The sequence below is a fragment of the Paramormyrops kingsleyae genome, chromosome 6 (genome assembly GCF_048594095.1).
Source record: "Paramormyrops kingsleyae isolate MSU_618 chromosome 6, PKINGS_0.4, whole genome shotgun sequence".
NCBI lineage: Eukaryota > Metazoa > Chordata > Actinopteri > Osteoglossiformes > Mormyridae > Paramormyrops > Paramormyrops kingsleyae.
In genome coordinates this window covers 33731915-33759379 of record NC_132802.1, presented here as the reverse complement: position 1 = coordinate 33759379, position 27465 = coordinate 33731915, and the positions used below count along the sequence as shown (strand labels likewise).

Here is a 27465-nt window from a genome sequence, read left to right as displayed (position 1 = left end):
TCTTCCCCTTCGTCAACATGGGCCCTGGCAAATGCTAAACCGGCTTTTTTGTTCTTTGGCTTGACTAGGGGCTTCCTTCATAGACAACACCCTTGCACATCACTCCTCTGCAGTGTATATCATATTATGTCATGGGAAGCAATCACATTACATAACTTTCAGGAAAAGCAGCCCAGATTTATTTTATTGTCTTTGTTTTTACCCCCCGCATAACTTATTTCCCCATATATATGTCACATCCCCAAGTTCCTGCTGGTTCCCTAAGTTCAGTAACTTTAGCTGCTTTTGTAGTATCCAGGACTGTTTGAACCACTGTTACTCACAATCCATTTAACCTGTGGCACTGAAATGCAAATGGAATCAAGCCCAACTGAAGAATGATGTACACATTACCATCGGGCTGTTTCTCAAAGTGTAGCAGGAAAAAAAAAATCTAATAAAATTATTAGAATGTTTATGTTGTAATTTATATTGTGCATTATAGTCAGGGTTCACTCAAGCATGACTCAAATCACTCATCCACAACAGAAATATTAGCAAAGAGTACTTTTAGTTTTTACAGGCTTTTAATGAAATTACTGGGACAGTACACAGCATATTGATACTGTCAGTGGTCTTAGGAGACCTGGGAACTTGTGTTTACAGTAACATTCCAGGATTAGGAGACCTGTGTACTACTTTGATAATTATTAAACAAAACATAACATTCAAAGATATGGTTACAAGACAATTCTATGGTTACAATAATAAATCTAAGACTACACAGTGGATGACAGTGAAGTGCCAGAGCTCAATGTCTCCCTATTATATTCATTTTCACTCTCCATAATTTTATCTGTCCCAGAGCAAGCACCTACTTCTGTAGTTTACATGTCATCACTTTCAGTGAGGTCTAAACAGTCCCTGCCGCAGTTGCTTTTTAAACTGGGTACAAAGCAGTTATTGTCATAAAAACCACCCATTACCCATTCCAGACAGATACAGTGTCACAGAAAAACATGCATTACTGTGTAATTTGGTCCTTTGTTGGGAATGTACCCATAAATGGAGCTAACTACTATAGAAGTCCTGAAGGACAAAACACGCCAGCAAGTACAAAAACACACCAGCACATGAGAAAACACTCCAGTAAATATGAAAATACGCCAGCAAATACGAAAACATGTAGCAAATGGAAAAACACACCAGCAAATACGAAAACACTACAAAATTAGCAGCACTGAAGACAGAAAGGGCATATACCTACTGATCATCACATGCTTGTTACTGATTGGACAGGGAGCCTGTAAATCAGCCAACAGCCATAACCAGTTAATCAAAAGGTGCTTCTTTAGGTACCAGATGCAAGCAAAAGATTCAAAGACAAAACAAGTGTCATTAGATGTGACTGTACAGACTGAAATTGAAAGACTTTGATGGAGCCTCTCGCTCTAGGTTATGAGAATATCATGAATTATATGGTTTTCAAACGTCATGACTGATTCCGAAGTGAACTAAATATTTTGGTGTATTCACATGTAAGTGCAGTAAAAATTACTTGCTTACTAATCATTTATTATTATATATTATAATGATCTTAATTTAATCATGTAATGGCCATTACATGATTCAATATGTGCAACCAGACATGTGCAAGCCTTTACTTTGTTCTGGGCTATAAGGGTAATGTTACGGTGCTGTGCCTGTTTTCGTTATCATTACAACAAATCTCGATTGATCGGACATAGGTCAATGTGTTTTATAGGTAAATTGCAGAACGATTTATTAGCTGTTGTGTTCCTATAATTACTCACTAAATCCACCACTCCTACAAAACAATCGCTACTCCCAGGAGAACCTCTTTCCTTGAGAGAGAAGTTCACACATTTGGGTGTACTGTTTACATATTTGTTTGCACTTTTATCAAAGGGCTTTGTACTTTGCCTAACCTGCACAAACTTATGCATTCTGAATAATTGTTCCACTCTTCATATTGCACTGTCCCATCTGTTATTGCACTGCTGTTTATACTGTTTTGTCCTATAGTTCCTCATGCACCTGTTCCCTCCCCTGTAACTGTGGCACAAGAATTTCACTGAGTTCTTATGATGCACGTAAATAAAGGGATCGTGATTTAAGATATTTCTTACTGACCTGTATTTAAAGGCACAATATGAAACAAACTTCCAAATGAGACCACGAATGAAGTGGTCATTATTTGTCGGCCCTTGCTGCTTTATTTTTCAAGTTCCAGAAAATTCTTATTCAAACAGAACAACAGCCTGACACGCCATATTCTCACTATTTTGTTTACTGGAACCTCTGTCTCCCGCTTTTATATGTAACATTTCCACAAGTAAAGTACCATGCAGGATTGAATATTGATCACTCTTTCTGCATGGATATGGAAACTTACAAGGTGTTATGGATCCGAGCTGCCCGGATTCATAACACAAGGTTAATGCATTGGGTTTCACCTTTTAAGTGCAAGTTTGACCGTAGTCTATGGTGGACGTAAACTGCCCCTGTGTTCGAGTTTACAAACTACTAAGTAATAATCAGTTGCGCCACGTTAAGCTATAATGTATGACTAAATCATAATATAAACTTTCTCTTGACAAATGCTGTTCGTGTTTGTAATTACAACTTGTATTTTCCCAAGATAACTTTTCTTTTGTGATTTCAAGAGAACAACTTTGGCTATGTTAAGATGACAAGAAAAATAAGTTCTGGGGCAGAGTTACAATGAACTCATACAGACAATACAGTTGTGTGTTCATGTTAAAGGGGCATGTGTTACAAGTTCTTTGCTTTGAATTTTCTTTAAGTTGTTTGAGTAATAATTGGAAAGCAAAGTTAAATTTGTCTCCTTTTTTTGCTAATTCATTAAATGGTCCGGTCCATGACTCAAATACCATGATACAAGCCGAACAGTGAGTTTTGTGATACGTTGCATCCCTAACTATATTTAGTAAGCTACCCAGTGAACACAGTTCTTATGGTGCATTACTAGTTTTATTACAGCTGTGGTTGAAATACTACTTGCAAATACAGAGAAAACAAATCAGTAGCTACTGTATGTATCATCCAAACTCAACAAACATGTGGAGCAGTGAGTTGGTTACAGTAATATCAGATAATGATACTGATTGGCTGTCCAAGGTCAAAACATCATTCTGTGCGACAAGATTTTTATTTAGTAGCTACTATCTATGATGTAACTTAAGTGGCAGTAGTGCAACTGACAAAGAACATGGTGCTAGTTTAAAACTAGCTAGCTTCAACATATGATTTAAGCTACACTTTACACCCAACTTTATGATCGAACTTATGCTTACCTGGTGCAACCCAATGCTAGTACTTAAAGATGCCTACTCCTATAAGACAATGGGATGCCAATTGACAGGCTCCCTGTCCAATCATTCACAAGCACGTGACGATCAGGAGGTACATACCCTTTATGATTTCAGTTCTGCTAATGTTGTAGCATTTTCCCATTTCCTGGTATGTTTTCCCATTCGCTGGTATGTTTTCATATTAGCTGGCATGTTTTCTTATTTGCTGGTGTATTTTGTTATTTACTGATGTATTTTTGTATTTCATGGTGTGTTTTCTTATGTGCTGATGTATTTTATTTAACAGCATGCTTTTGTATTTGCTGACATGTTTTCTTATTTTTTTAGTGTGTTTCTGTATTTGCTGGCTTGTTTTTATATTGGTGGCTGGTGTGTTTTGCCCTACAGGGTTTCCATAATCTTCATTATCTGTCACATGAGTCTGGATATAATGTAATTTTAAACCACCTAATGGATTCATTAAACACTAAATGAAAAACGGAATGGTTGTCACTAGAACTTAAAGGTAACTTATCATGGGATTTTTGTCCCATGTTGGTAAAGATGATACTTTCTTGGCCACCTGGTCCTCGATGGGCCAGCCCCAGGCCTTAAAGAAAGGCATCAGGTTTTTCTTCACCTTCTGAGAAAATTTTTCTGCCCACAGATTCATCTTCTCCTCCTTCTTCATCTCACTGTGGGGCATCACCTTGTAGTCAGAGAAGACCTGGATGAAAACGTCCCAACCAAAGCCTTCCTGAAGCTGGGAAAGCAAGAGAAGGATGACCAACAACTCTGTCCTATTCTGGTCTTCCACTTCATTTTAGTGTATAATCAATGCAGGCCACATTGACAGCTTAAAGACTGAATTCAAACTGTTTTTTCTCTCTGTTTTAAGAAGAATCATAACTCATGGATATTTTTTTCTTTCAAAGATCAACCTTACAGATAGCTGTATAAATTACCGTATCATAGACTTACCTGCAAGTAGGTCTCCAAACATGTCCAGAGTGTCCAGTCTTTTAAGTTTGCTCCACCCACAACATACTCTTTTATCGTCACTTTACGAGCTTCTGGCTTGAGAGCAGGATGTGCTTTGTATCTGGGGATGTTTAATACTGTCTCATGAATGTAGACAGACCACAGGTTATTGGTGGCTTCTGTGGTATGTGGAGGGAATTCCCACATCTTCCTCTGCTGGTTGTGTCCCAGCTCATGGATGGGACCCCACATGCCTTCAGATCTCATGTACGTAAGCTGGGCTATTTCTTTCACAGATTCCAGATGAAGCATAACAGGGTACCCTGCATGCATCCATCCTATTGGGAAAAAACATGAAATGATAGTTTGACAATGAACACTGGTGGTGAAAATTGTGGAAATCTTCCAGTTTTTAGAGATTCTATAACTTTATATCAGTTCCTCCAGTCACTTATTTAATCATCCACTGTATGAAATTTGTAAACATTCTTTGTTAATAAACATTACTGCCAGTATCCGTGATGCAATTTTAAAAGAGTAATGCCAAAAATGCTAGGTGATTCCACAGTTTTGTGTATCTGAGACAAAATTTGACCATGGGTTGGGTCCTATCTAAAAAGGTACTTCTACAGTTAGTCAACGCCACACTGATCGCAAGAAAGTATTGACCATATGTGAAAGTTAGGTTTCTACAAAATTTGTTTTTTATCACAAGCAGATCTCTTCCACAGAAAGAACAATATAGATCCCATGCACACATCACCATACATAAATTACACAGGCCCAAATATTTCACTTTCTATATAATATTGGTTAGTTATGTTATTTGCTGTCTTAGAATGACGGATTATGCGTTGAATAACTTATTAAACCTGTTTAGTATCAACTATATATCTTTAAACTGCCTGTTAGAAGGCATATCCTTATATTCCCGGCCTCCAGAAACCACTACTCTAGTGGCTTTTAGAGCAGATATTGAGTCATCTGTTGTCTTGCACTGCCTTGTCTCTTATTGCACTGTTGTGTGTCCAGCTGTCCCCCATGCATCTGTCCCTTCCACTGCAATTGTGGCATAATAATATCACCATGTCCCTCTAAACACATGTGAAAATTAAACATGAAACAATCACTTATTACTCTTTAGTAAAAAGTAATAAAAAATCAGATTTCCCAGTTATTACCCTCACTTATAATGCCAAAAATATACAATAAGCAAAAAATTTCAGTAAGCGATGTTTACCTGCAGATATCTGAACATCTGCGACGATGCGCTCGGGGCGTGGAAAAGGGGAGGGGCCAGCAGCCAGTTTGGAGACCCCCTCCATGATGCTGTTCCAGAGGGTCAGTAATGGTGTGGGGTCGTCCAGGTGTCGCACATCACTTGAAGGCACTGTCAAGATGATGCTGTCAGCCTCCAGCTCTGCCCATGGGGCAGGATTAGAGCGCTCACTGGACTGCCAGCTGGAAACTTTGCTCAGTCCTACAAGGAAGTCAATAGGATCCAGTTGAAACAATTTTCTTAGAAATTATGTTAATAAAAAAGTTGTCTATTATCATTGTACAAGGAGCAAGTACAACAATTTTTTTATTTTATCCCATCGTGCTCCAATAACACACACAAAGACATATAAAGGTGAGAGCAAAACTTATGGTAAGAGTGTATGGTCATTTGGGAGCTTTTGGGGTTAAGGGCCTTGCTCAAGGGTACATCAGTAATTTGACTATGACAACCATAGGATTTAAACCAGTAACTTCAAATCAGTAACCAGCAGAGTGACACATTGCCCCATTCGTGTTTCGGCTAAACAAAACACCCTTTAGTCAAAAGAAACTTTCCAATGCTACAATTACACATTTCACTCATGTAATGCTTCATGAATATATATCTTGATTAGACATACAAACCACTATCTGCAATTTTAATGGTCATAAGTAAAATAGCTTTACTTCTTACTATAAAATTACATTGCATTAATGTTTTCGGCTTTTCATGAGATCTAGCTATTCCATACCCAGTTTGAAATAGGGGGCCTTGACTGCGTTCTCCACAACTATGTCCAAGCTGCCAAGCTGGCTGTTTGGGGGCACAATGAGGTACAGGAGTCCTCCCCAGAGGCTGGACACATTCACCCTCTCTGCTTCAACTGGGAAGCACTTAGTGACCACTGGTGCCCGTTTCAGCTCTTTCAGGCTACTCAGGTCATCAGTGTGGCAGCCAATCTGCACCTATGGATCACAGTAAAACAGCAGGAGTCACAGACAGCAGTTTTCCTCAAATTAATTCTTATGAAGCATAGAAAGAAAATTTAAAATGTTAATAATGACACTGACTTGCAGGCCTTTCCCAGAGACACCTGGTGGCACACAAATTGTTACTTGTGTCCCTGGAGACACATAAAGGCCTGTGCTTCTCCATAATTTTGCACCTTAGGGAAACAGACATAAGATTTTAACAGAATGAAACTTACTTCACTAAAAATGCTTGTTTCAAGTAATCTCAGGATGTCTGTAAATACCTCACCTTTATTGCTGCCATCAATGGTAATGGTTGTAGTATGAGTGGAAACATACGGTCTCAGAATGCTTGTGGTCAGTTGTCCTGGATTCAGTTCATATATGGTATTAGCAAGATGCAGTATGATCTTTTCTGTCTCACTTCTCACGGGAAACTCTGGACTAACTTTAAAAACACTGCTCCCTGTGACAACTGAAGTTAACTCCTCCAAAACCCCAGTGTACATGGGACTGTAATGAGCCTTCATGTTTAGGTAGGAAGTACAGTTTCTAGAGAAATGACTCATTGATGACTTGAAACCCCGCAGAGATCTATGGTTCTTCACATGGCTTATCATTTCAGAGAGCTCTTTGCGGAAGTGAGGACACTTCAAAGCTTTGTCTACACTGGGAGCCTTGTAGAGTTTCTGCTCAACAGTGTGCTGTAGTATGCTGATCCCAAATCGATTGAGGATTCTGTTCCCAGGGTACTGTGCAGTTGGGTCTTGTTGACGGTTATTGTAGGACCACCACCATGCTTGACCTGCCATCAGCAGCCCACCACCCTCAGCCACAAAGCAGTGGATCTCTTCAGCTTGAGCATCACTGTAGGAGGAGCAGCAGTAGACACCTGATCTAGCATTGAGATTAGACACTTTGCTGTTAATATTGTGGGTTGAGAGCATTTTATGCAAATGTTTTATTTCTGGGTTCACCAAGATTTGTTGATTCCTTCCTTTGTCTAGCCAACGGATGACATTAAGGATGAAAGTTTGCATGGCAGGTTGGTTGAGGTAACCTTCATGGGGTATCACCACTACCCTGCCACCCCCATAATGAGCTGCAGCCAAAAACACTTGTCCTGTCTCATCCTGGGCAATGGGGAATGCCAGGAGACCATGGACCAGCAGAGATGAGGGTACACTGGAGTTCTGCAGGTCAAATTGAGTTAATCCATCCAGGAGAATTTTCAGAGCTTGTCCATTATCCTTGTAATTTCTACAACATAAAATGCATTTTATAAAAAGTTATTCCAAGTTACCATAAAATTCCATTTCACAATTTAATTTACATAAACAATGTCATAACTTACGGAGTAAAAATGGGTTGCAGTGGTATTTTCTGAAGAACAGGAAAGGAGCCCTTTTCCCCATAAGTGTCGGTGAATGAGATCCCAGCAACTCTGGTTATTTTATTTCCAGGAAATGACTGAAGATCATGCTCCTTGTGACCGTAAGACCAATGCCATGCCTGACCTCCAATGAGGAGCCCACCGCCCCCCTTTAAGAACTCCACCATCTCTGCTGCTTGATTATCAAGGTAGGCATCGCAGCAGAAGACACCCACAGAACCATCAAATTTAGCTAAAGACTTGACATTGAATCCGTTCTTGGATAAATGCTCAGTAAGGCAAGGAAGCTTATGTAGACCCACCCAAGAATCTGACTGGGGTAGAAGCCAGGAAACAGCATTCTGAAGAAACTGACCAAATTCTGGTTCTTCCATGTATGCCTCATGAGCTATTACCACAATCCGACCTTTGCCATATTGAGAAGCTGCAATAAGGACGTGGCCTGAGGGACTCACAGCCACCGGCACAGCCATGTCACTGGTCAGCCGCAGTTGGCATGGCACACTGGTACCACCAAAACTGAATTTGTTGATCTTCTGGACCAGGAAATTGTAAATAGCATTGGCATCCATTTTTTTAAGTTTAGATGTTAATAATAGATATATCCAGAGAGAAGTTCTTATCCTACAGGGAGATGGAAGAAACATGCTGAATTATATAAAAGAACTGTTTAAAAAATACCATGTTAATCCCTAATAAACTGATGTAATTCATTCAAGCAAGCAGAAAAAACACTCAACAGATGTGTTGCCCGCTTGTGGTCTCATGTGGAAACATGATGTCTTTTTAATGGATGAACTTTGCCCATAATTACTTCCATTAACTGTGCCAGGTCTGTTCTGGTGCAATGAACATGTTTACGTTTACTATGGAGTACTGACAATTCTGACAATAATACTGTTCTTACCCAGATGCATACCAGTACAATGAAGACCCCCGTATTCTTGGTTTCATTAACCGCAGTTTCAGTTATCTGCAGTTTACCACGGTCTGGAAAAAATGGGAAAATTTTACAAATAAATGGTACATAAGTTTCAAACAGTGTGGCAAGTGGGGACAGGCTGTAACATGATGAAATCCATCAGCCCACTTGTGCTCAGTACATGACTCTCTTTGTCTCCAAACACAGGCTTCCCTGCAGAACTCTCTTCCAGTCCGCCTGTAGTTCTTGCGGATCACAGTCAGTGCTGCATTATTGCAGTGTATGTGTTAACCTTTACCATATGTAGATACACGAAAATCATGTTGTGCATTGGGTCCGTGGATGGTTCACTATTATTTGCAGTAGGTCTTAGAGTGTATCATCCACCGATACAGGGGGGCGACTGTATAGAGAAGACATCCATAGATCTCACAAATATTTCCCACCATTTTTTCCCAATCCACAAAGGCTAGTTCCTACAATTATTTATCATTACATATCAAATGTTGACTGGGAAAATGTGAATTTCAAAAATGCACCAGCACTTGACATTTAAACTGGTTTAACTTTGTAGTACAGCATAAGTCTACAATGGTATGGCTCATGTCCATAACAGCTGATAAACCAACCAATGCTTTGTAAAAGAAAGCAGCCCCATGACTGCAGCAGGGAAGCAGAGCAGCAGAAGAAGTTTAAGACCTAAAGAAAATGCAGCTCACTATGCGTCTGCATGCACTGACAAATGTGGATTAGAAATAAGATGTATCAGTCCATATAAAGGTAAAGTCCTCATTGACTGAATGCTGCATTTCTAACTATTTAAGTAGGAAAAATTATAATTTTGCTCAATCAGGCCATGGAGTATTTAGTTGTGAACATTTTGCAAAATGGAATACAGAGGAGAACTTATTCCAAAAGATGAAGTGGAAAAAAGACAACCGTATTCTCATGATACTTTAAAGGGTTTTATATTTGAGTATATGTTTCACAGGAAATGGCAGTGGTATTTCACTATGTTAGAACCTTAATTATGGCAGTTGTGATATTGCACATTCCCAGAATTCACAGCTAAAATCAAACCCTTCAGTAAGTGTGTCACGAGGAAGCTAATTCAAGTTTTATTTAAATTGTGAAATTGTTTTGTTTATTGAGGGCTAATATCTTAAAATGAGGACATTTGTGGTTACTAAGTGCACTTTCAGTGGTTGTCAGGTTTGTGTTTTTAAAGTCATTTGCAAAATATGTCATAGATGCTTTATTTGACTCATTCAAAATTTTTGTCACAAAAATAAAATAAGTAATAAAAATACAGAAATACATAAAGGTAAAAATTAAGACAATAGCACTAGTTTAATACATTACCATTACTATTTTTGATTACTCTAGTGTGCAAGAGAAGATGGGTCCCTTAACAGGTTTGCCAGTAATGACCAAATAACAAAATGAAGAGCACAACTGTGACTGGGGAGCCCCATCCGTGGTTGTTTGCAATTAAATACATCACTCCAGGGGCCTCATGTATAAACGGTGCTTACGCACAAAAATGTTGCGCACGCCCGTTTCCACGCTCACGTCGAGATGTATAAAAACTAAACTTGGCGTACCGCCACGCACATTCTCACGGCAACCCCAGACAAGGCGTACGCAAGTTTCTGCTCGATTTGGCAAAATGGAGGCACCTACTGGCAAAAGAGTGCTACTGCAGTTTCACTGTGTCAGACTCGCATTCATGACGCGGTCTGCATGAAATACACCGAAATTAATTGGCCATCGGTTACCTGATCGTAATCAATCTGTGACAATAAAACGGTGCAGGGAAAGACAAAAAATATTCCAACCATGGCTGCTCTTGCATTGTTAGAGGACATTGCAAATGGAAGAGTCAGAAGAGAGCGCGTATTCAGGGATCACAGTGATTTCTTGGCTCATGATGATGACTGACTACTAAGTCGATTCAGATTTCCAAGAGCTATCCTCTTGGAGCTGTGTGCTGAACTGGAGCCAGCTTTACGGAGGAAGACTGCAAGAAATTGCGCCTTACCGGTACCTGTACAAGTTCTCCCCACCCTCGGATTTTTAGCCACAGGTGCTTTTCAGCGTGAACTTGCGGACCGATCAGGCATTTCTCAGTCATCACTGAGTCGTGCCATGCCAGCTGTATGGGATGGCATAATCCGCTTGTCTTCGAGATATATAAATTTTCCCTACACTGTGGGTGAACAGGCAAACATTAAAGCGCAATTCGCAGCGATGTCCAGTTTTCCAAATGTAGTCGAATTATCGACTGCGCGCACATTGCTATAAAGTCACCTTCAGAGAACGAATTTGCTTTTGCTTATGTAAATAGAAAGCACTTTCACTTTATTAATGTACTCTATTAATGCACTGGGGGCACCTATTGTACTAATTGTCTGTAAGAATAAACAAACAGAATAAACTAAAGTAACACCGCATCTGCGCCCTACGTGTTATTCATAAACATGCAAGTAATTCAAACAAGTATGGTACGAGAAAAACTCACCCGCGCTGACATCGGCGTCCCCCTCACCCGATAAAAGTGTGTCCCCAATCATCGCAGCAACTAGTTGCTCAAAGGGTGTGATACCGGGAATTCCGCAACCTCCGCCTGTGCTTTTAAGACTCTTACGGTGAGCGGCCGCTCGTTTTTTCACGTCGATTTTAATGTCCGACCACTTCTTTTTAATTTCGGCCACCGTGCCATTTTCGGAACCAACACTTTTAACTGACTCTGCCACGCTGTGCCACTCCGTCAACTTTCGTTTATTGCTGATGCCACTTATACCACCAAATAATATCACTTTTCTTTTCTCGATTTCTGTTAACATGACCTCCACTTCGCACTCACTGAAATACTTCTTTTTCCCACGTGGTTTATTCATTGTGGTTAAGAAAAACATAGAACAAAGCGGGCATTTATACAGATTTACATATGCAAATATACATAATTATGGGCGGGTCGGGGGGGGTGGTGGCTGTGGGCTCGTTCACGTACGTTAAATTTCACGCTCATTGGGATTTATAAAGGGAATGTGCGTAGATCAGTGCTTACGCACAGTTTTATGCATCAGGGGCCTCATGTATAACGACGAGTGTAGAATTCACACTAAAACAAGGCGTACGGACAAAACTAGGAATGTGCGTAAGCAAGAAAAAATCCAGATGCATAAAACTGTGCGTAAGCACTGATCTACGCACATTCCCTTTATAAATCCCAATGAGCGTGAAATTTAACGTACGTGAACGAGCCCACAGCCACCACCCCCCCCCCGACCCGCCCATAATGGCCGAAATTAAAAAGAAGTGGTCGGACATTAAAATCGACGTGAAAAAACGAGCGGCCGCTCACCGTAAGAGTCTTAAAAGCACAGGCGGAGGTTGCGGAATTCCCGGTATCACACCCTTTGAGCAACTAGTTGCTGCGATGATTGGGGACACACTTTTATCGGGTGAGGGGGACGCCGATGTCAGCGCGGGTGAGTTTTTCTCGTACCATACTTGTTTGAATTACTTGCATGTTTATGAATAACACGTAGGGCGCAGATGCGGTGTTACTTTAGTTTATTCTGTTTGTTTATTCTTACAGACAATTAGTACAATAGGTGCCCCCAGTGCATTAATAGAGTACATTAATAAAGTGAAAGTGCTTTCTATTTACATAAGCAAAAGCAAATTCGTTCTCTGAAGGTGACTTTATAGCAATGTGCGCGCAGTCGATAATTCGACTACATTTGGAAAACTGGACATCGCTGCGAATTGCGCTTTAATGTTTGCCTGTTCACCCACAGTGTAGGGAAAATTTATATATCTCGAAGACAAGCGGATTATGCCATCCCATACAGCTGGCATGGCACGACTCAGTGATGACTGAGAAATGCCTGATCGGTCCGCAAGTTCACGCTGAAAAGCACCTGTGGCTAAAAATCCGAGGGTGGAGAGAACTTGTACAGGTACCGGTAAGGCGCAATTTCTTGCAGTCTTCCTCCGTAAAGCTGGCTCCAGTTCAGCACACAGCTCCAAGAGGATAGCTCTTGGAAATCTGAATCGACTTAGTAGTCAGTCATCATCATGAGCCAAGAAATCACTGTGATCCCTGAATACGCGCTCTCTTCTGACTCTTCCATTTGCAATGTCCTCTAACAATGCAAGAGCAGCCATGGTTGGAATATTTTTTGTCTTTCCCTGCACCGTTTTATTGTCACAGATTGATTACGATCAGGTAACCGATGGCCAATTAATTTCGGTGTATTTCATGCAGACCGCGTCATGAATGCGAGTCTGACACAGTGAAACTGCAGTAGCACTCTTTTGCCAGTAGGTGCCTCCATTTTGCCAAATCGAGCAGAAACTTGCGTACGCCTTGTCTGGGGTTGCCGTGAGAATGTGCGTGGCGGTACGCCAAGTTTAGTTTTTATACATCTCGACGTGAGCGTGGAAACGGGCGTGCGCAACATTTTTGTGCGTAAGCACCGTTTATACATGAGGCCCCTGGATTTTTTCTTGCTTACGCACATTCCTAGTTTTGTCCGTACGCCTTGTTTTAGTGTGAATTCTACACTCGTCGTTATACATGAGGCCCCTGGAGAGGAGATTACCTACAACTATGGTGATTCAGAGTGGCCCTAGAGACACAAGGTATGTGAAAATCTGACTGCCATTCTCATTTGCTCAGATGTATTTGAATAAGCTGAGTGCTGTACAGGGTTGACATTTGGCTGGTTTAGGGGGCATTAGCTCCCCTAAAATGCCCCCCCCCCTGAATAAATGCACAGTAGTTCAAATTGTGTTGCCTTTTCAATCAGCCCCTATTTTCATAGATCTTTAGTGCCACTCCCGGTGCTGTGTTAGTGCAGTGTCATATTGGACTCAGATATTCACAGGGCAGTGAGGGTGTTTTTCGCACAACACATCATTGTATTATTACTGTAAACATTGAAATTGTTTGATAATCAGTAGTTTGTCTTTTTAAACTTCTAGATATTCAGTAGAATTTTGTATAAATGTTGGATAATGTAGTTAATTAAAACGAATTGTATATTATTCAATAAATGGTGAATGTGATATGTTATGTTGTCTTTCTGCCGGATTTTGAAGACCAGGCACCTGTACTTCAGTCTGGTGTTTCTGGGGAACAACCTGACAATGTTAACACAGTTTGTACCATAATATTTCCGACTTTTAATTATATATAATGTGGTTGTGGGTGTGTATGTGGGACAGTAGTTTGTAAGGACAGTGTTGAGAAATGTCTCATAGATGTTTTTGGACTATTAATCCTCAACATGCATGTGTATATGTCTGAAAAAAGCTGTTTTACAAGGACCACAGTTATTGTAAGGGCTCCCATAGTTCTTCTGTTCTTAGGTTTGTGAGGAGGTTCTAATTCTAGTCCAGTGTGTTTAATATTCATTTAGGGCGGTGAAATAGTCACTGTATATTATTGCTGCATAGAAATAGTATTTAGACTATGCCTTATGATTATATATAAAAGTATGGCATTAGTAAAAGGTGAATGTGATATGCTCACATTTGCACTTTTATTTTAATTCAAGAAAAGACATGTGCGAGTAATCGGACCCTTGAAATGACACGAAAGACAAAGTACAATAATAATAATACTGTAAGCAGTCACATACAATAGGCATAAATATACGTGTACAAACAGTGGTATAAACGCCAAATGCGTTATTTTGACGATTATATTCGCAAACCGTTAGTTTGAGTCACCTACCGAGTGTCCGAAAACCGTATAAGTTCGACTCGTTCATTCAAAGATCTGTTTTACAATAAATTAAAAAATCGATTCGTCCAAACTTCACTAAAAAAACCGAGTTAAAAAGAACGATTCTTTCGCGAATCGGCCATCACTACTCTGAAATTCTTCTCCTTTCTCCCCCTTGCAACAATCGTTAGAATCCATTCTCACATTTTCACAATTGTTCAACGTAACATTCAAATCGAAAGAATGGATATTTCAGTCTGCACATCTAGCCTGTAATACAAATCAGATTTTAAAATAAAAAATAGCTGATATACTAACCTCTGTTAATAATTATAGCAGACCAGACTGAAGTATCGAACATGAGACTACTAAAAAAAAAAATCAGCAAAAACATATTTCAACTTTGGCTATTTTTTTCAGCTAGAACACAAGTATGCATTACTTAGACTCCTATGTATCTTAATTTCTCCAATATGTCTCCATAATTTAATACAGATGCGATTTTCTTTAACTAAACAAATCTCTAAGGGGTGAAAATCAAGATGAGCAAAAAATAACGCATAAACGTACACGGAGTCGGGTTATATGTGTTGCAGAGCATGTGAGCGGAGTGGAGCGGTGAGAATTTCCGCTCCTCGCTCACTAGGCTGTTGGCTCCGCCCGCTCCTCCGCTCTAATTCGCACTACGCCGCTCCGCTCAACACCGCTCCTCGCTCCACTAAAATTTCCTCCCGCTCCAGTGAAATCACTCTACGCTCGCTCCAATTTAAAAGAGGGGCAAATAATCTGCATGCCTAACAAATGTCACCTTAAACCGAAGCCTTATATCATAAAGAAATATGAGCAACGGCAACATTGCCACTCAGAAAATATTTATTTTTAAGTAACATATATAGGCTACAACGGACACGTTTGGCAATGGCATTCCACACAAAAATAGGCTTAAAAATAAAGGAATCAATTAATGATCTTAATAGTCTATAGAATATACAGGCTAAGCATCTACGTTTTAAATTCCTCAATTTTTCTGTTGATGCTGCTGCTGCGTCTCTATAAAATAAAATTTAACTGACAGCATTACGTGAAATTTTAAAAATCCTATTAGACCTACTTTGAATGACAAAACGAATTTATTTGATTACCAATATAGGCTTTTATACTTTAATTTATAGACTTGATATACTACAACCATATAAAACTTGCTCACGTTTTGCTCCGGCTTCCGTCTGTTTGAATAAACCACTCTCGTGTTTCTGAGAAAAATGATTCCAAAGTGAATCTTTACTCAATGAAACAGTTTCACCACCTTGTTATTCTTGCTCTACATTATTGTCATCTATACGTTTGATAAGAATATTACACTCGTATGATCTATCAGTTTCCTTTGTGAAATACATTGCGAATTCCATCTCGGCCAATTTCTGTAATAGTCTTGATAATTGTACAGATGAATTCTGGGTAGATTTGGGCACGCCTCAGAATCGTAGTGTGAGCGGTATCGGAGCGAAATTGGAGCGAGACAGAGCGACCGCTCCAGCCTTAATTAAAAAAACCGCTCCGCGCTCGGACTAAATTCCTACCGCTCCGCTCCTCGCTCACGCTCACGCTCCGCTCCGCTCACATGCTCTGATGTGAGCATGTGACCAGTGGTTGGCGAGCAGGCAGGAAGCGGGGAAGGACGAGGCAGGCAGGCCGCAGGCGAGTATTCAGAACACGAGGGTTTATTACGGGGAATCGAGGGACGGACAGCGACAAGCTCAGACAGCGTGGTAAAGTTGGTTTTATATTCGATATTCGGATTTGCCTCCCCTATATCTCCTATATCTTTGAAATGACACAACCAAAAATCACAAAAGTCACACTCTCTGTTTCAGGAGAAAATGCAGATTGTACTACAACATTGCAAAGTGAGTGATATGGTCATTAATTATTGTAGTGACGAGGCATTTTCTGCGAAACTAATTAGCCAGCATTGGAAGCGCAGCTTTTTGCTAGGGACCGTCTACAAAGTGCATTCTGGAGAAACAAGCATTGCTGCTGGAGCTTTTCTGCTAAGATTTTTTAATACAAACATCTGTGAAATTGAAATAATTTCACATTCATACTAAACCATTTTCTCCCACTTCAGAGGTTGTAGTAGTTGCCAGAGGTGCCCCCTGACTTCTACAGGTGGACTTTCTCAGAGATATCCAACCATGAGTGTACAGTAATTCAATAAGTTTTTTGGAAAATTACTGTAAACTACACGAATGGATTTCTCCCACTTCAAAGGTTGTAGTAGTTGCCAGAGGTGATGACTAACTTACTACAAGTGGAATTTTACAGAAATATCCAACCATGAGTTTACAGGTCATGACAATATGCCACATTCAACATGAAATTTGAAGATATGAAAAATGTACAGTAATTACCCAAAGAAATTAGGCTATCGCATACCAATATTTCAGGAACAACTTGCAACCTGCAATATCCAGTAGCTAGGAAAACTTAAGTTTAGTTTTATAATGTGACATACCCAAAATCTGATCAACCGCACTCATGTCCTGTTGAGAAATGGTGAGCACTAGCCCTTATGAAATATGAATTTAAGGAAATTACTGTACTGATGGCGAGACCCGGAAATGTATCACACACGGTTCATTCAATAAATAGAAGAAGGCTGTATATAATTTAAGAACTATTCGGAAATGACCATACCTACCATAGTCTGCTACAACTGGAGACACCTGTGCTGTCCAGTAACGTCTTTTGACGGTAATTTATACAACCGTATGTACAGTCTTCATTACAGCTGGGGACTGTTTAATTAGTTTGGTTTGTGTATTTATATACGAGCTAGAGCTTCTATTTGCACTCCTCCCTGCTTGTTCACTATTCTGCAGAACAGTAGGGTGTTTCAGGATTACGAAATGTCTGTGGGAAGTTCATTGCATCTAAAGCCTCCCTTAAATTATCTTATCTTACCATATGCCACTCCGGTGTTGTTAACCAGAAAAACAGAGCGCTTCGGGTTTTATACTCTTGCTTTTTTCAGGTATTAAATTTAATGTTGTGTCTGTACGATTGAATCCGTATTTCAGTTACCAATATAAGAATAAACAAAAACAAAACAGGAAAAATCTAATTAAATAAATGAAAAATAATAATTAGTGCAAAACTATATGTTCGTCAATGTTTCATTTATTCATTTATAATCCAATGAGAGTTTTCATTACTGTTTTCTTGGGTAGGGGAGACTGGGGACGGTTGCAACAAGTCTTATTTCTCCAATTAGAAACATGCTAGAGTGATGATACTCATACTGCACATGCTCAGTTAGGCCCTCTCTCCTCTATACAGTTTCATCATCTGCTGCTGCATTTATTGAAAAACAACTGTTTTGAAGGTATGAAAGTAATTTTTTTAGCAAGTTGTTTTTTTGACTTACTGTCCATAGCTTTTATTTTAATTAATCAAAACATACCTAGTTCAAATCATTGTGGTGTTGACTTTATTGTTAGCATGTTTCCCTGACTCTTTGAATAGCTAGCACATGGTGTTCTGTCATGGCTGGCAGGTCAGGGACGGTTGCAACAACTTGTTGCAACCGTCCCCAAGCCAACCAGCCATGTTGAAATAGACTACATGTCATTACTTTTTAACATTTTTAGTTCAGAATCAGCACATTTTTTTCAGTTTAAGTCTGAAGTATACTGCTATACAGCTTAATTGCGCACCTGAAGAGCATCGAGCAGGAGACCCCCCCCCCCCGCAGCCCTGGAGATGCCGGATTAATGAAAAGCCTCCTAACTGTAGTTTATGGATCTAAAAATATAAATAATATTCTGTTTTTTCCAGTATGCCAAGAGTGAGGAAGAGAGTTACTAACAGAGGGGTTCCACTCGAAATTTTGGAACAAGCTTCAAACGTAATTAGGAATGAGGGCAGGACAGTCAGGGCATTCGCTAAGGACTTTTCCATCTGTCATACCACCTTATTTCGATTCCATAAGAAAAGAGAGAAGCTTGCAAGTGAGGGATCAGATAAGATACCACGTGCAGGGTACTGGACCATCGGAAGAGTGTTCTCAGAAGACCAAGAGAGGAGTCTAAAACAGTATTTACAAAGGGCAGCAGACTTATATTATGGGTTAAGTCCTAAAGAGGTAAGAGAAATTAACAGAAATGTATAAAGAGAGTAAGAGAGGGTTAGGCTAATATCGGTAAAAAGTGAAAGATAATAAAAACTATTTACATTTTACAACATTTTATTTCAGGTTCGTAGGCTTGCTTTTCAACTCGCCTCTCACTATAAGTGCAACTTTCCCTCACAGTGGAATGAGGCCTGTATGGATGGTGTTGACTGGTTTAATGGTTTTTTTAAAATGGCACCCAACTCTCTCAATAAGACGTCCTCAAGCCACAAGCATCTCGAGGACAACCAGTTTTAATGAAACAAATGTTAACAATTTTTTTAACAATTTAAGCCAGTTTTTGAACAAACACAAGTTTCAGTCACAAAACATATGGAACATGGATGAAACTGGGATAACAACTGTTCAAACTCCCGACAGGGTTGTGGCAAGACGTGGTGACAGGCAAGTTGGTGCAGCTACCTCAGCAGAAAGAGGCACACTTGTCACACTAGCCTGTACAATCAATGCACTTGGTAACTCCATACCCCCAATGTTCATTTTCCCACGTGTGCATTACAAATCTCATTTTGTTCGGGATGGCCCACCTGGCTGTATTGGGACAGCCAATGCATCTGGGTGGATGCAAGAGGCTGACTTTCTTGTTTACTTGAAACACTTTCAGCCACACACAAAGAGTTCTTCAGACTCAAAAGTTCTTTTAATTCTTGACAATCACCCATCCCACCTGTCAATAGAAGGCATCAACTTCTGCCGCAGCCATGGAATTGTTTTGCTATCCTTCCCCCCCCCCCACTGCTCTCACAAATTACAGCCACTTGACGGGAGTGTATATGGGCCATTAAAAAGAGTTGTCAACTCAGCCTGTGATTCTTGGATGAAGACCCACCCGGGGATGACAATGACAATTTATGATATCCCAGGCATATCCCTGGCAGCAACACCTACAAATGGGCAGGCAGGATTTACATGCACAGGAATTTGGCCATTTAATAGGGATATATTCCAAGAATGTTACGATGCTCCATCAGTAGTCACTGATCGCCCTCTTGCCCTATCTGCTGTGCCTTCTACTTCTGGGACATCTCCTCCATCAGGACCACCTGCTGTCCCTCCAGGGACAACTGCTAATGTGTCTCCTCCAACAGAGTCACTTGCATTTGTGCCTTCTCCAACAAGAACACCTCCTCCAACTGAGCCACCTTCATTCTGTCCATCCCCATCAAGACCATCAACCTCTAGGATGAGTGAGCCTACAGATGACTTCTCACCTGAAGCTATACGGCCACATCCCAAAGCAGGACCCAGAAAATAAAGTACAAAAGGCAGGAAATGACGCTCTACTGCTATCCTTACAGACACTCCTGTGAAGGAGGCATTAGAGATGGAAAAAAACAAAACTCTGCACACAGAAAGCAAAAAAGAATAACAAAAAGACAACTACGCAGAGAAGTATAAAGAAAACAAAGAGAAACAGAGAAGAATACGAATCTGAAGACGAAGATGATTTCTGCATCGTGTGTCTTGAAGGTTATTCAAAATCCTGGGAAGTGTGGCTGCAGTGCTGGATGTGCAAATCCTGGGCACATAAAGCCTGCACACCTGGAGGTGATGTTTACACATGCCACAACTGTGAATCTGACTAAAAGAGTTGCATTATTTTGTTCTTTTTGTTTGTAGAAAGGTTCACTGGAAGCCAGTTCCCAAAATTGTTCTTCTAACTGGCAGATTTCTACTGTTAGTCAGTATAGATGTGGGGTACTTTATATGAGGGGTGATTAGTCACTGTTTAGGAATATCTGTGCAACTTTATTTGGGTTGTATTTGATATTCTCAATATTGTACAATAAATGTATGTTTAAATACTGTTAATTAGTAAAAAATATATTATAATTGTTCTAGTAACTGGCAGATTTATCCCGAGAGCCAGTAGAATTGTTGGGGTGACTTTAAAATCACTTTGTATTCAATATTTTTTGGCATGTTTTAAAGCAGATCCATGTTTGGACAATAAATGCATTTTTAAAAAATCCCATGTGACATAAAAATACAGAACTTTCAATATGAATAAAAATCTACTTTAATATTATTGTATAATTGTAGATTTACACAGTACTATGCAAGTTCAGAGAAAAAGCAAAGGTTAATTATTGAAATTTAATATATGTTTAATATGTTGCAACCGTCCCTTATATGTGTTGCAACCATCCCCAACATTGGGGACGGTTGCAACATCTGACTTCTTCAGTTCAAATCAATATTGTGCAGGATATGTAAACTATAATTAACTACAAGTACAATGGGTAATTAGCAGACATATGTAAGTTTATAGTATACAAATTTGGCTGGTGTAGTTCAAACAGTCTCTGAGTAAATGAGAGGAATGCAAAAAGTGTTGCAACCGTCCCCAGTCTCCCATACCTACCATAGTCTGCTACAACTGGAGACACCCGTGCTGTCCAGTAACGTCTTTAGACGGTAATTTATACAACCCTAGGTACAGTCTTCATTACAGCTGGGGACTGTTTAATTAGTTTGGTTTGTGTATTTATATACGAGCTAGAGCTTCTATTTGCGCTCCTCCCTGCTTGTTCACTATTCTGCAGAACAGTAGGGTGTTTCAGGATTACGAAATGTCTGTGGGAAGTTCATTGCATCTAAAGCCTCCCTTAAATTATCTTATCTTACCATATGCCACTCCGGTGTTGTTAACCAGAAAAACAGAGCGCTTCGGGTTTTATACGCTTGCTTTTTTCAGGTACTAAATTTAATGTTGTGTCTGTACGATTGAATCCGTATTTCAGTTACCAATATAAGAATAAACAAAAACAAAACCGGAAAAATCTAATTAAATAAATGAAAAATAATAATTAGTGCAAAACTATATGTTCGTCAATGTTTCATTTATTCATTTATAATCCAATGAGAGTTTTCATTACTGTTTTCTTGGGTAGGGGAGACTGAGGACGGTTGCAACAAGTCTTATTTCTCCAATTAGAAACATGCTAGAGTGATGATACTCATACTGCACATGCTCAGTTAGGCCCTCTATCCACCAGAGAGAAACTATACAGTTTCATCATCTGCTGCTGCATTTATTGAAAAATAACTGTTTAGAAGGTATGAAAATAATTTTTTTTGCAAGTTGTTTTTTTGACTTACTGTCCATAGCTTTTATTTTAATTAATCAAAACATACCTAGTTCAAATCATTGTGTCACACCCCGCTCCGTCCGCTCCTGATGTGTGCCACGCCCACCTCGTTACCTCGTGTTCAGCCCTGATTGTGATCACCTGTGTCCTGTTATGTCTAGCTTGTGTTTTGTATTTAGTCCGAGTCTCAGTCCGTTTTCCCCAGATCCGTCATTGTAGTGTCACGTTGGATGTTCGCTGTCGTTTGAATAAATCTCCGTCTTGCCCTACCTACCGGCTGATCTCGCCTGCTTTCCGGCTCGCTTGCCCCGCACCCTGACAGAATGACGGATCTCTTCGAAAACACAGTGCAGCAGACCGAGGGCCAACGGCTCGGTCTGCTGCAGGAGGTTGTGTTCTGGCTGTCCCAACCAGAGGTCCAGGAGGACCCCATGGCACGGGACTTAGCCAGCCGGAGTGGGGACCTCTTGAGTGAGGCGCCCCCACCCGGAAACGCGTATCCCTTCCGCGAGGTACACGAAAACCTCCGACAGCTGGTCGAGAGGATAACGGAGAGGCGGCTCCAGCCACTCGCTTGCTCCACGGCCGCCCCGCCTCAACCAACCAGCCACAAGGAGGCACGGCACCGACCTAACCCCCCTATACATCAACGGAGAACGCGTGGAGAGGGTCCATACTTTCCGGTACCTAGGGGTCCTCATCTCGGACAATATCTCATGGACCGAGAACATCACAGAGGTAGTCAAGAAGGCACAGCAGCGGCTCCACTTCCTGAGAGTCCTCAGGAAGCTGAATCTCAACCAGGATCTGCTTCTGACCTTCTATCGCTCGTCCATTGAGAGCCTCCTGACGTACTGCATCACAGTGTGGTACGGCAGCTGCAGCATGGCAAATAAGGAGAGGCTTCATAAAGTTGTCAAAGCTGCCCAGAAGATCATCGGCTGCCCTCTCCCCTCTCTTATGGACATATACACCTCCCGCTGCCTCAGCAGAGCAAGGAACATTATCAAGGACACATCCCACCCTGGCTCTGAACTGTTCAACCTGTTGCCCTCAGGAAGACGCTACAGGTGCATCAGGACTAGGACAGACAGACTCCGGAACAGTTTTTTCCCTAGAGCCATACTCACACTGAACACACACTGTACACACACTGTACACACACTGAATACACACAGAAAACAATCACTCCCCCTATTATGGTCTTCCTCCCCTTTCTCCCTTTCACACACACACTAAAAATCTTACCACATCTATTTATTATATATTATCACTGTGTAATAATCCGGTCAATGTGAAATTGTGCATTCGTTCACTTTATATACATATGCTAGTGCAATAAGATATATTACACTGTCACTTTAATACTTTCTATTTGTTTACATTGCTTATTTTTATACATATTTTATACATACTTTTATACTACTTCTCTTTTTATATTTTATATGTATATGTTTGAGCACTGACCCAAGGAGATGCTTTTCATCTCGTTGTATATGTAAAAAATGTATAATGACAATAAAAGGCATTCTATTCTATTCTACAACCGGAGGAAAAAGAAGAAGAGGAGAGAACAACACCAGGGAGAAGAGCCGGCGATCTTCCTAAGGGCATGCTCTCTCTCTCCTGCTTCTCACGCCGTCACCCCGGAAGTCACTGCCGCTGCCTGTCTAGAGGTACCTTCGCGGGCAGCTTCCCCCTTCTGGGGAACGCGGCTAGCCCTTAAAGGGGCCAGGGCCGTCCGGGAGGCGATTCCCCGGATCCCCAAGGCCCTTAAAGGGGCAGCTGCTGCTGCTGCCGCTCTGCCTGCCGCTCTGCCCGCGGCACCGCATGCAGCACCAGCTGCTACTTCCGCCGCTTTGCCAGCGGCACCGCCTGTCCAGCCTGACCCGCTCATCCGGCCTGCGGTTGCTGCAGCTGCCGTCGCCGCTCTGCCCGAGGTGCTTACTGCGGCGCCCCCTGCTGGCCACGTGATGGCGGCGCCCCCTGCTGGCCGGGAACTGAGGGTACCTGCTGCAGCTCTGCCCAAGGGCCTGGCTTCGCCTCCGCCTGCAGCGGAGGAAGCCACTCAGCCCGTGGCGCCCCCTACTGGCCGCACGGCCGAGGTGCCTGCTGAGTCGCCCCCTCCTGATCTGCCTGTCTCACCTGTCCTGCCGGCGCCTGACAAGCCCGGCTCGCCTGTCCTGCCCGTCCAGCCCGGCTCGCCTGTCCTGGCCACGGCTCCAGCTGCACCGCCTGCGACCACGCCCGCGGCACTGGCTGAACCGCCTGCGGCCAAGCCCCCTGCTTTGCCTGAGCCTCCACCTTCAGGGACCTCCCGCTTGACTCCCTCGCCCTTGCCCCGACAGGGCCGACAACCCCAAGGACCCCGCCTTTCAGTGTCCCGTAAGGGACGGGGACACAGGCATCGGGCTCGGGTCCCGCCCGCCCTGCCCCCTGGCTCGCCTGTTCGGCCCCTGGCGGTGGCTCGGTGGCTGCCTGCGGGTCCTCCGGCTCGGGGTCGGCGGTCGCCGCCGGGTCCTCCCCTGGATCCTCGGTGCCGGTTCTCAGTTCCGTCTCCGGCTCCGTGTCGTCCGCCTCCGGGCCCCCCTGCTCCGGCTTGGCGTCGGACGGCGCCTTCCCTGGCTCCGGCTGCGCCTCCGCCTGCCGCGGCTTCCCCCTCCTGCCTGCCTGCACCGGTGTTCCCTCCTGCTTCCTCCATGTCCCCTCCGTCACTCCCTCATCCCGTTCCCTTGGCCCCTGGGTGGTCCCCTCCTGCTCCCTCCTCCCTCTCGCCCGTCGCCCACCTGGGTTCCTTCGGGCTCCCCTGGTTCGTCCCGCCTGTTTCTGCTCCTCGTCCCTCTGTGTCTCCTTCGTTCGCTCCTGGCCCCTTCGTGTCGCCTGTGGGTGTTCCTGTTGTGTCTCCCTTTTCTGTCTGTCTGTCTGCCTTTCCGGTTCTTTGTCGTGTCCTGTCTTTCGTTTCGTCCTTGTTCCTGTTCTGCGTCTCTGTCTTGTTCCCTGTTCTTCGTTGATGGTTTTTGGTTTTGTCTTCCAGGTCCTGTTCCCCGGTCTCGTCTCGTCCGTCGCCTCCTCTCGGGCGCGCCCGGTGTGCGTGCCTTTGGGGGGGGGTTCTGTCACACCCCACTCCGTCCGCTCCTGATGTGTGCCACGCCCACCTCGTTACCTCGTGTTCAGCCCTGATTGTGATCACCTGTGTCCTGTTATGTCTAGCTTGTCTTTTGTATTTAGTCCGAGTCTCAGTCCGTCTTCCCCAGATCCGTCATTGTAGTGTCACGTTGGATGTTCGATGTTCACTGTCGTTTGAATAAATCTCTGTCTTGCCCTACCTACCGGCTGATCTCGCCTGCTTTCCAGCTCGCTTGCCCCGCACCCTGACACATTGTGGTGTTGACTTTTAAAAAGTATTCTTAGCATGTTTCCCTGACTCTTTGAATAGCTAGCACATGGTGTTCTGTCATGGCTGGCAGGTCAGGGACGGTTGCAACAACTTGTTGCAACTTCTGTTTTTTCCAGTATGCCAAGAGTGAGGAAGAGAGTTACTAACAGAGGGGTTCCTCTCAATTTTGGAACAAGCTTCAAACGTAATTAGGAATGAGGGCAGGACAGTCAGGGCATTCGCTAAGGACTTTTCCATCTGTCATACCACCTTATTTCGATTCCATAAGAAAAGAGAGAAGCTTGCAAGTGAAGGATCAGATAAGATACCACGTGCAGGGTACTGGACCATCGGAAGAGTGTTCTCAGAAGACCAAGAGAGGAGTCTAAAACAGTATTTACAAAGGGCAGCAGACTTATATTATGGGTTAAGTCCTAAAGAGGTAAGAGAAATTAACAGAAATGTATAAAGAGAGTAAGAGAGGGTTAGGCTAATATCGGTAAAAAGTGAAAGATAATAAAAACTATTTACATTTTACAACATTTTATTTCAGGTTCGTAGGCTTGCATTTCAACTCGCCTCTCACTATAAGTGCAACTTTCCCTCACAGTGGAATGAGGCCTGTATGGCTGGTGTTGACTGGTTTAATGGTTTTTTAAAATGGCACCCAACTCTCTCAATAAGACGTCCTCAAGCCACAAGCATCTCGAGGACAACCAGTTTTAATGAAACAAATGTTAACAATTTTTTTAACAATTTAAGCCAGTTTTTGGACAAACACAAGTTTCAGTCACAAAACATATGGAACATGGATGAAACTGGGATAACAACTGTTCAAACTCCCGACAGGGTTGTGGCAAGACGTGGTGACAGGCAAGTTAGTGCAGCTACCTCAGCAGAAAGAGGCACACTTGTCACACTAGCCTGTACAATGCACTTGGTAACTCCATACCCCCAATGTTCATTTTCCCACGTGTGCATTACAAATCTCATTTTGTTCGGGATGGCCCACCTGGCTGTATTGGGACAGCCAATGCATCTGGGTGGATGCAAGAGGCTGACTTTCTTGTTTACTTGAAACACTTTCAGCCACACACAAAGAGTTCTTCAGACTCAAAAGTTCTTTTAATTCTTGACAATCACCCATCCCACCTGTCAATAGAAGGCATCAACTTCTGCCGCAGCCATGGAATTGTTTTGCTATCCTTCCCCCCCCCCCACTGCTCTCACAAATTACAGCCACTTGACGGGAGTGTATATGGGCCATTAAAAAGAGTTGTCAACTGTGATTCTTGGATGAAGACCCACCCGGGGATGACAATGACAATTTATGATATCCCAGGCATATCCCTGGCAACAACACCTACAAATGGGCAGGCAGGATTTACATGCACAGGAATTTGGCCATTTAATAGGGATATATTCCAAGAATGTGACTTTGCTCCATCAGTAGTCACTGATCGCCCTCTTGCCCTATCTGCTGTGCCTTCTACTTCTGGGACACCTCCTCCATCAGGACCACCTGCTGTCCCTCCAGGGACAACTGCTAATGTGTGTCCTCCAACAGAGTCACTTGCATTTGTGCCTTCTCCAACAAGAACACCTCCTCCAACTGAGCCACCTTCATTCTGTCCATCCCCATCAAGACCATCAACCTCTAGGATGAGTGAGCCTACAGATGACTTCTCATCTGAAGCTATACAACCACATCCCAAAGCAGGACCCAGAAAACAAAGTACAAAAGGCAGGAAACGACGCTCTACTGCAAAAAGTGTCCCCAGTCTCCCATACCTACCATAGTCTGTTACAACTGGAGACACCCATGCTGTCCAGTAACGTCTTTAGACGGTAATTTATACAACCGTATGTACAGTCTTCATTACAGCTGGGGACTGTTTAATTAGTTTGGTTTGTGTATTTACTGTATATACGAGCTAGAGCTTCTACAGTATTTGCGCTCCTCCCTGCTTGTTCACTATTCTGCAGAACAGTAGGGTGTTTCAGGATTACGAAATGTCTGTGGGAAGTTCATTGCATCTAAACCCACCCTTAAGTTATGTGTGTAATGAAGAAATTGCACAACACCCAATGGTTTGCATAGGGCTACAAATTCACACGCGTAGACATACAAGGGATAATGATTTATTATTGTTATTTTTGGGTTTTATTTTCTTTTTATTTTATTAATGTTTTTTTATTATAATTTCTCTCTTTTTTATATAT

The 27465-nt window shown here is 42.2% G+C and overlaps 1 protein-coding gene across 4 annotated transcripts; it reads right to left on the bottom strand.

Moving 5' to 3' along the window:
* Window positions 1-565: 565 nt before the first annotated feature.
* LOC111851200 (TRPM8 channel-associated factor homolog) lies at window positions 566-21231 on the bottom strand. 4 transcript variants are annotated; one of them, XM_072713105.1, is made up of 9 exons: window positions 21140-21231; window positions 8828-8910; window positions 7882-8544; window positions 6817-7787; window positions 6627-6721; window positions 6308-6521; window positions 5536-5775; window positions 4296-4633; window positions 566-4077 (listed from the first exon to the last, which is right to left on the bottom strand). In XM_072713105.1, exons 2-9 carry the CDS (start codon window positions 8872-8874, stop codon window positions 3835-3837), a joined length of 2811 nt encoding a protein of 936 aa, XP_072569206.1. In that variant the 5' UTR covers window positions 8875-8910; window positions 21140-21231; the 3' UTR covers window positions 566-3834. The 4 variants fall into 4 exon arrangements, with proteins under 4 accessions (XP_072569206.1, XP_072569207.1, XP_072569205.1 ...); XM_072713106.1 differs by lacking the exon at window positions 21140-21231 and adding an exon at window positions 17280-17449; XM_072713104.1 differs by lacking the exon at window positions 21140-21231 and adding an exon at window positions 17284-17449.
* Window positions 21232-27465: the final 6234 nt, after the last annotated feature.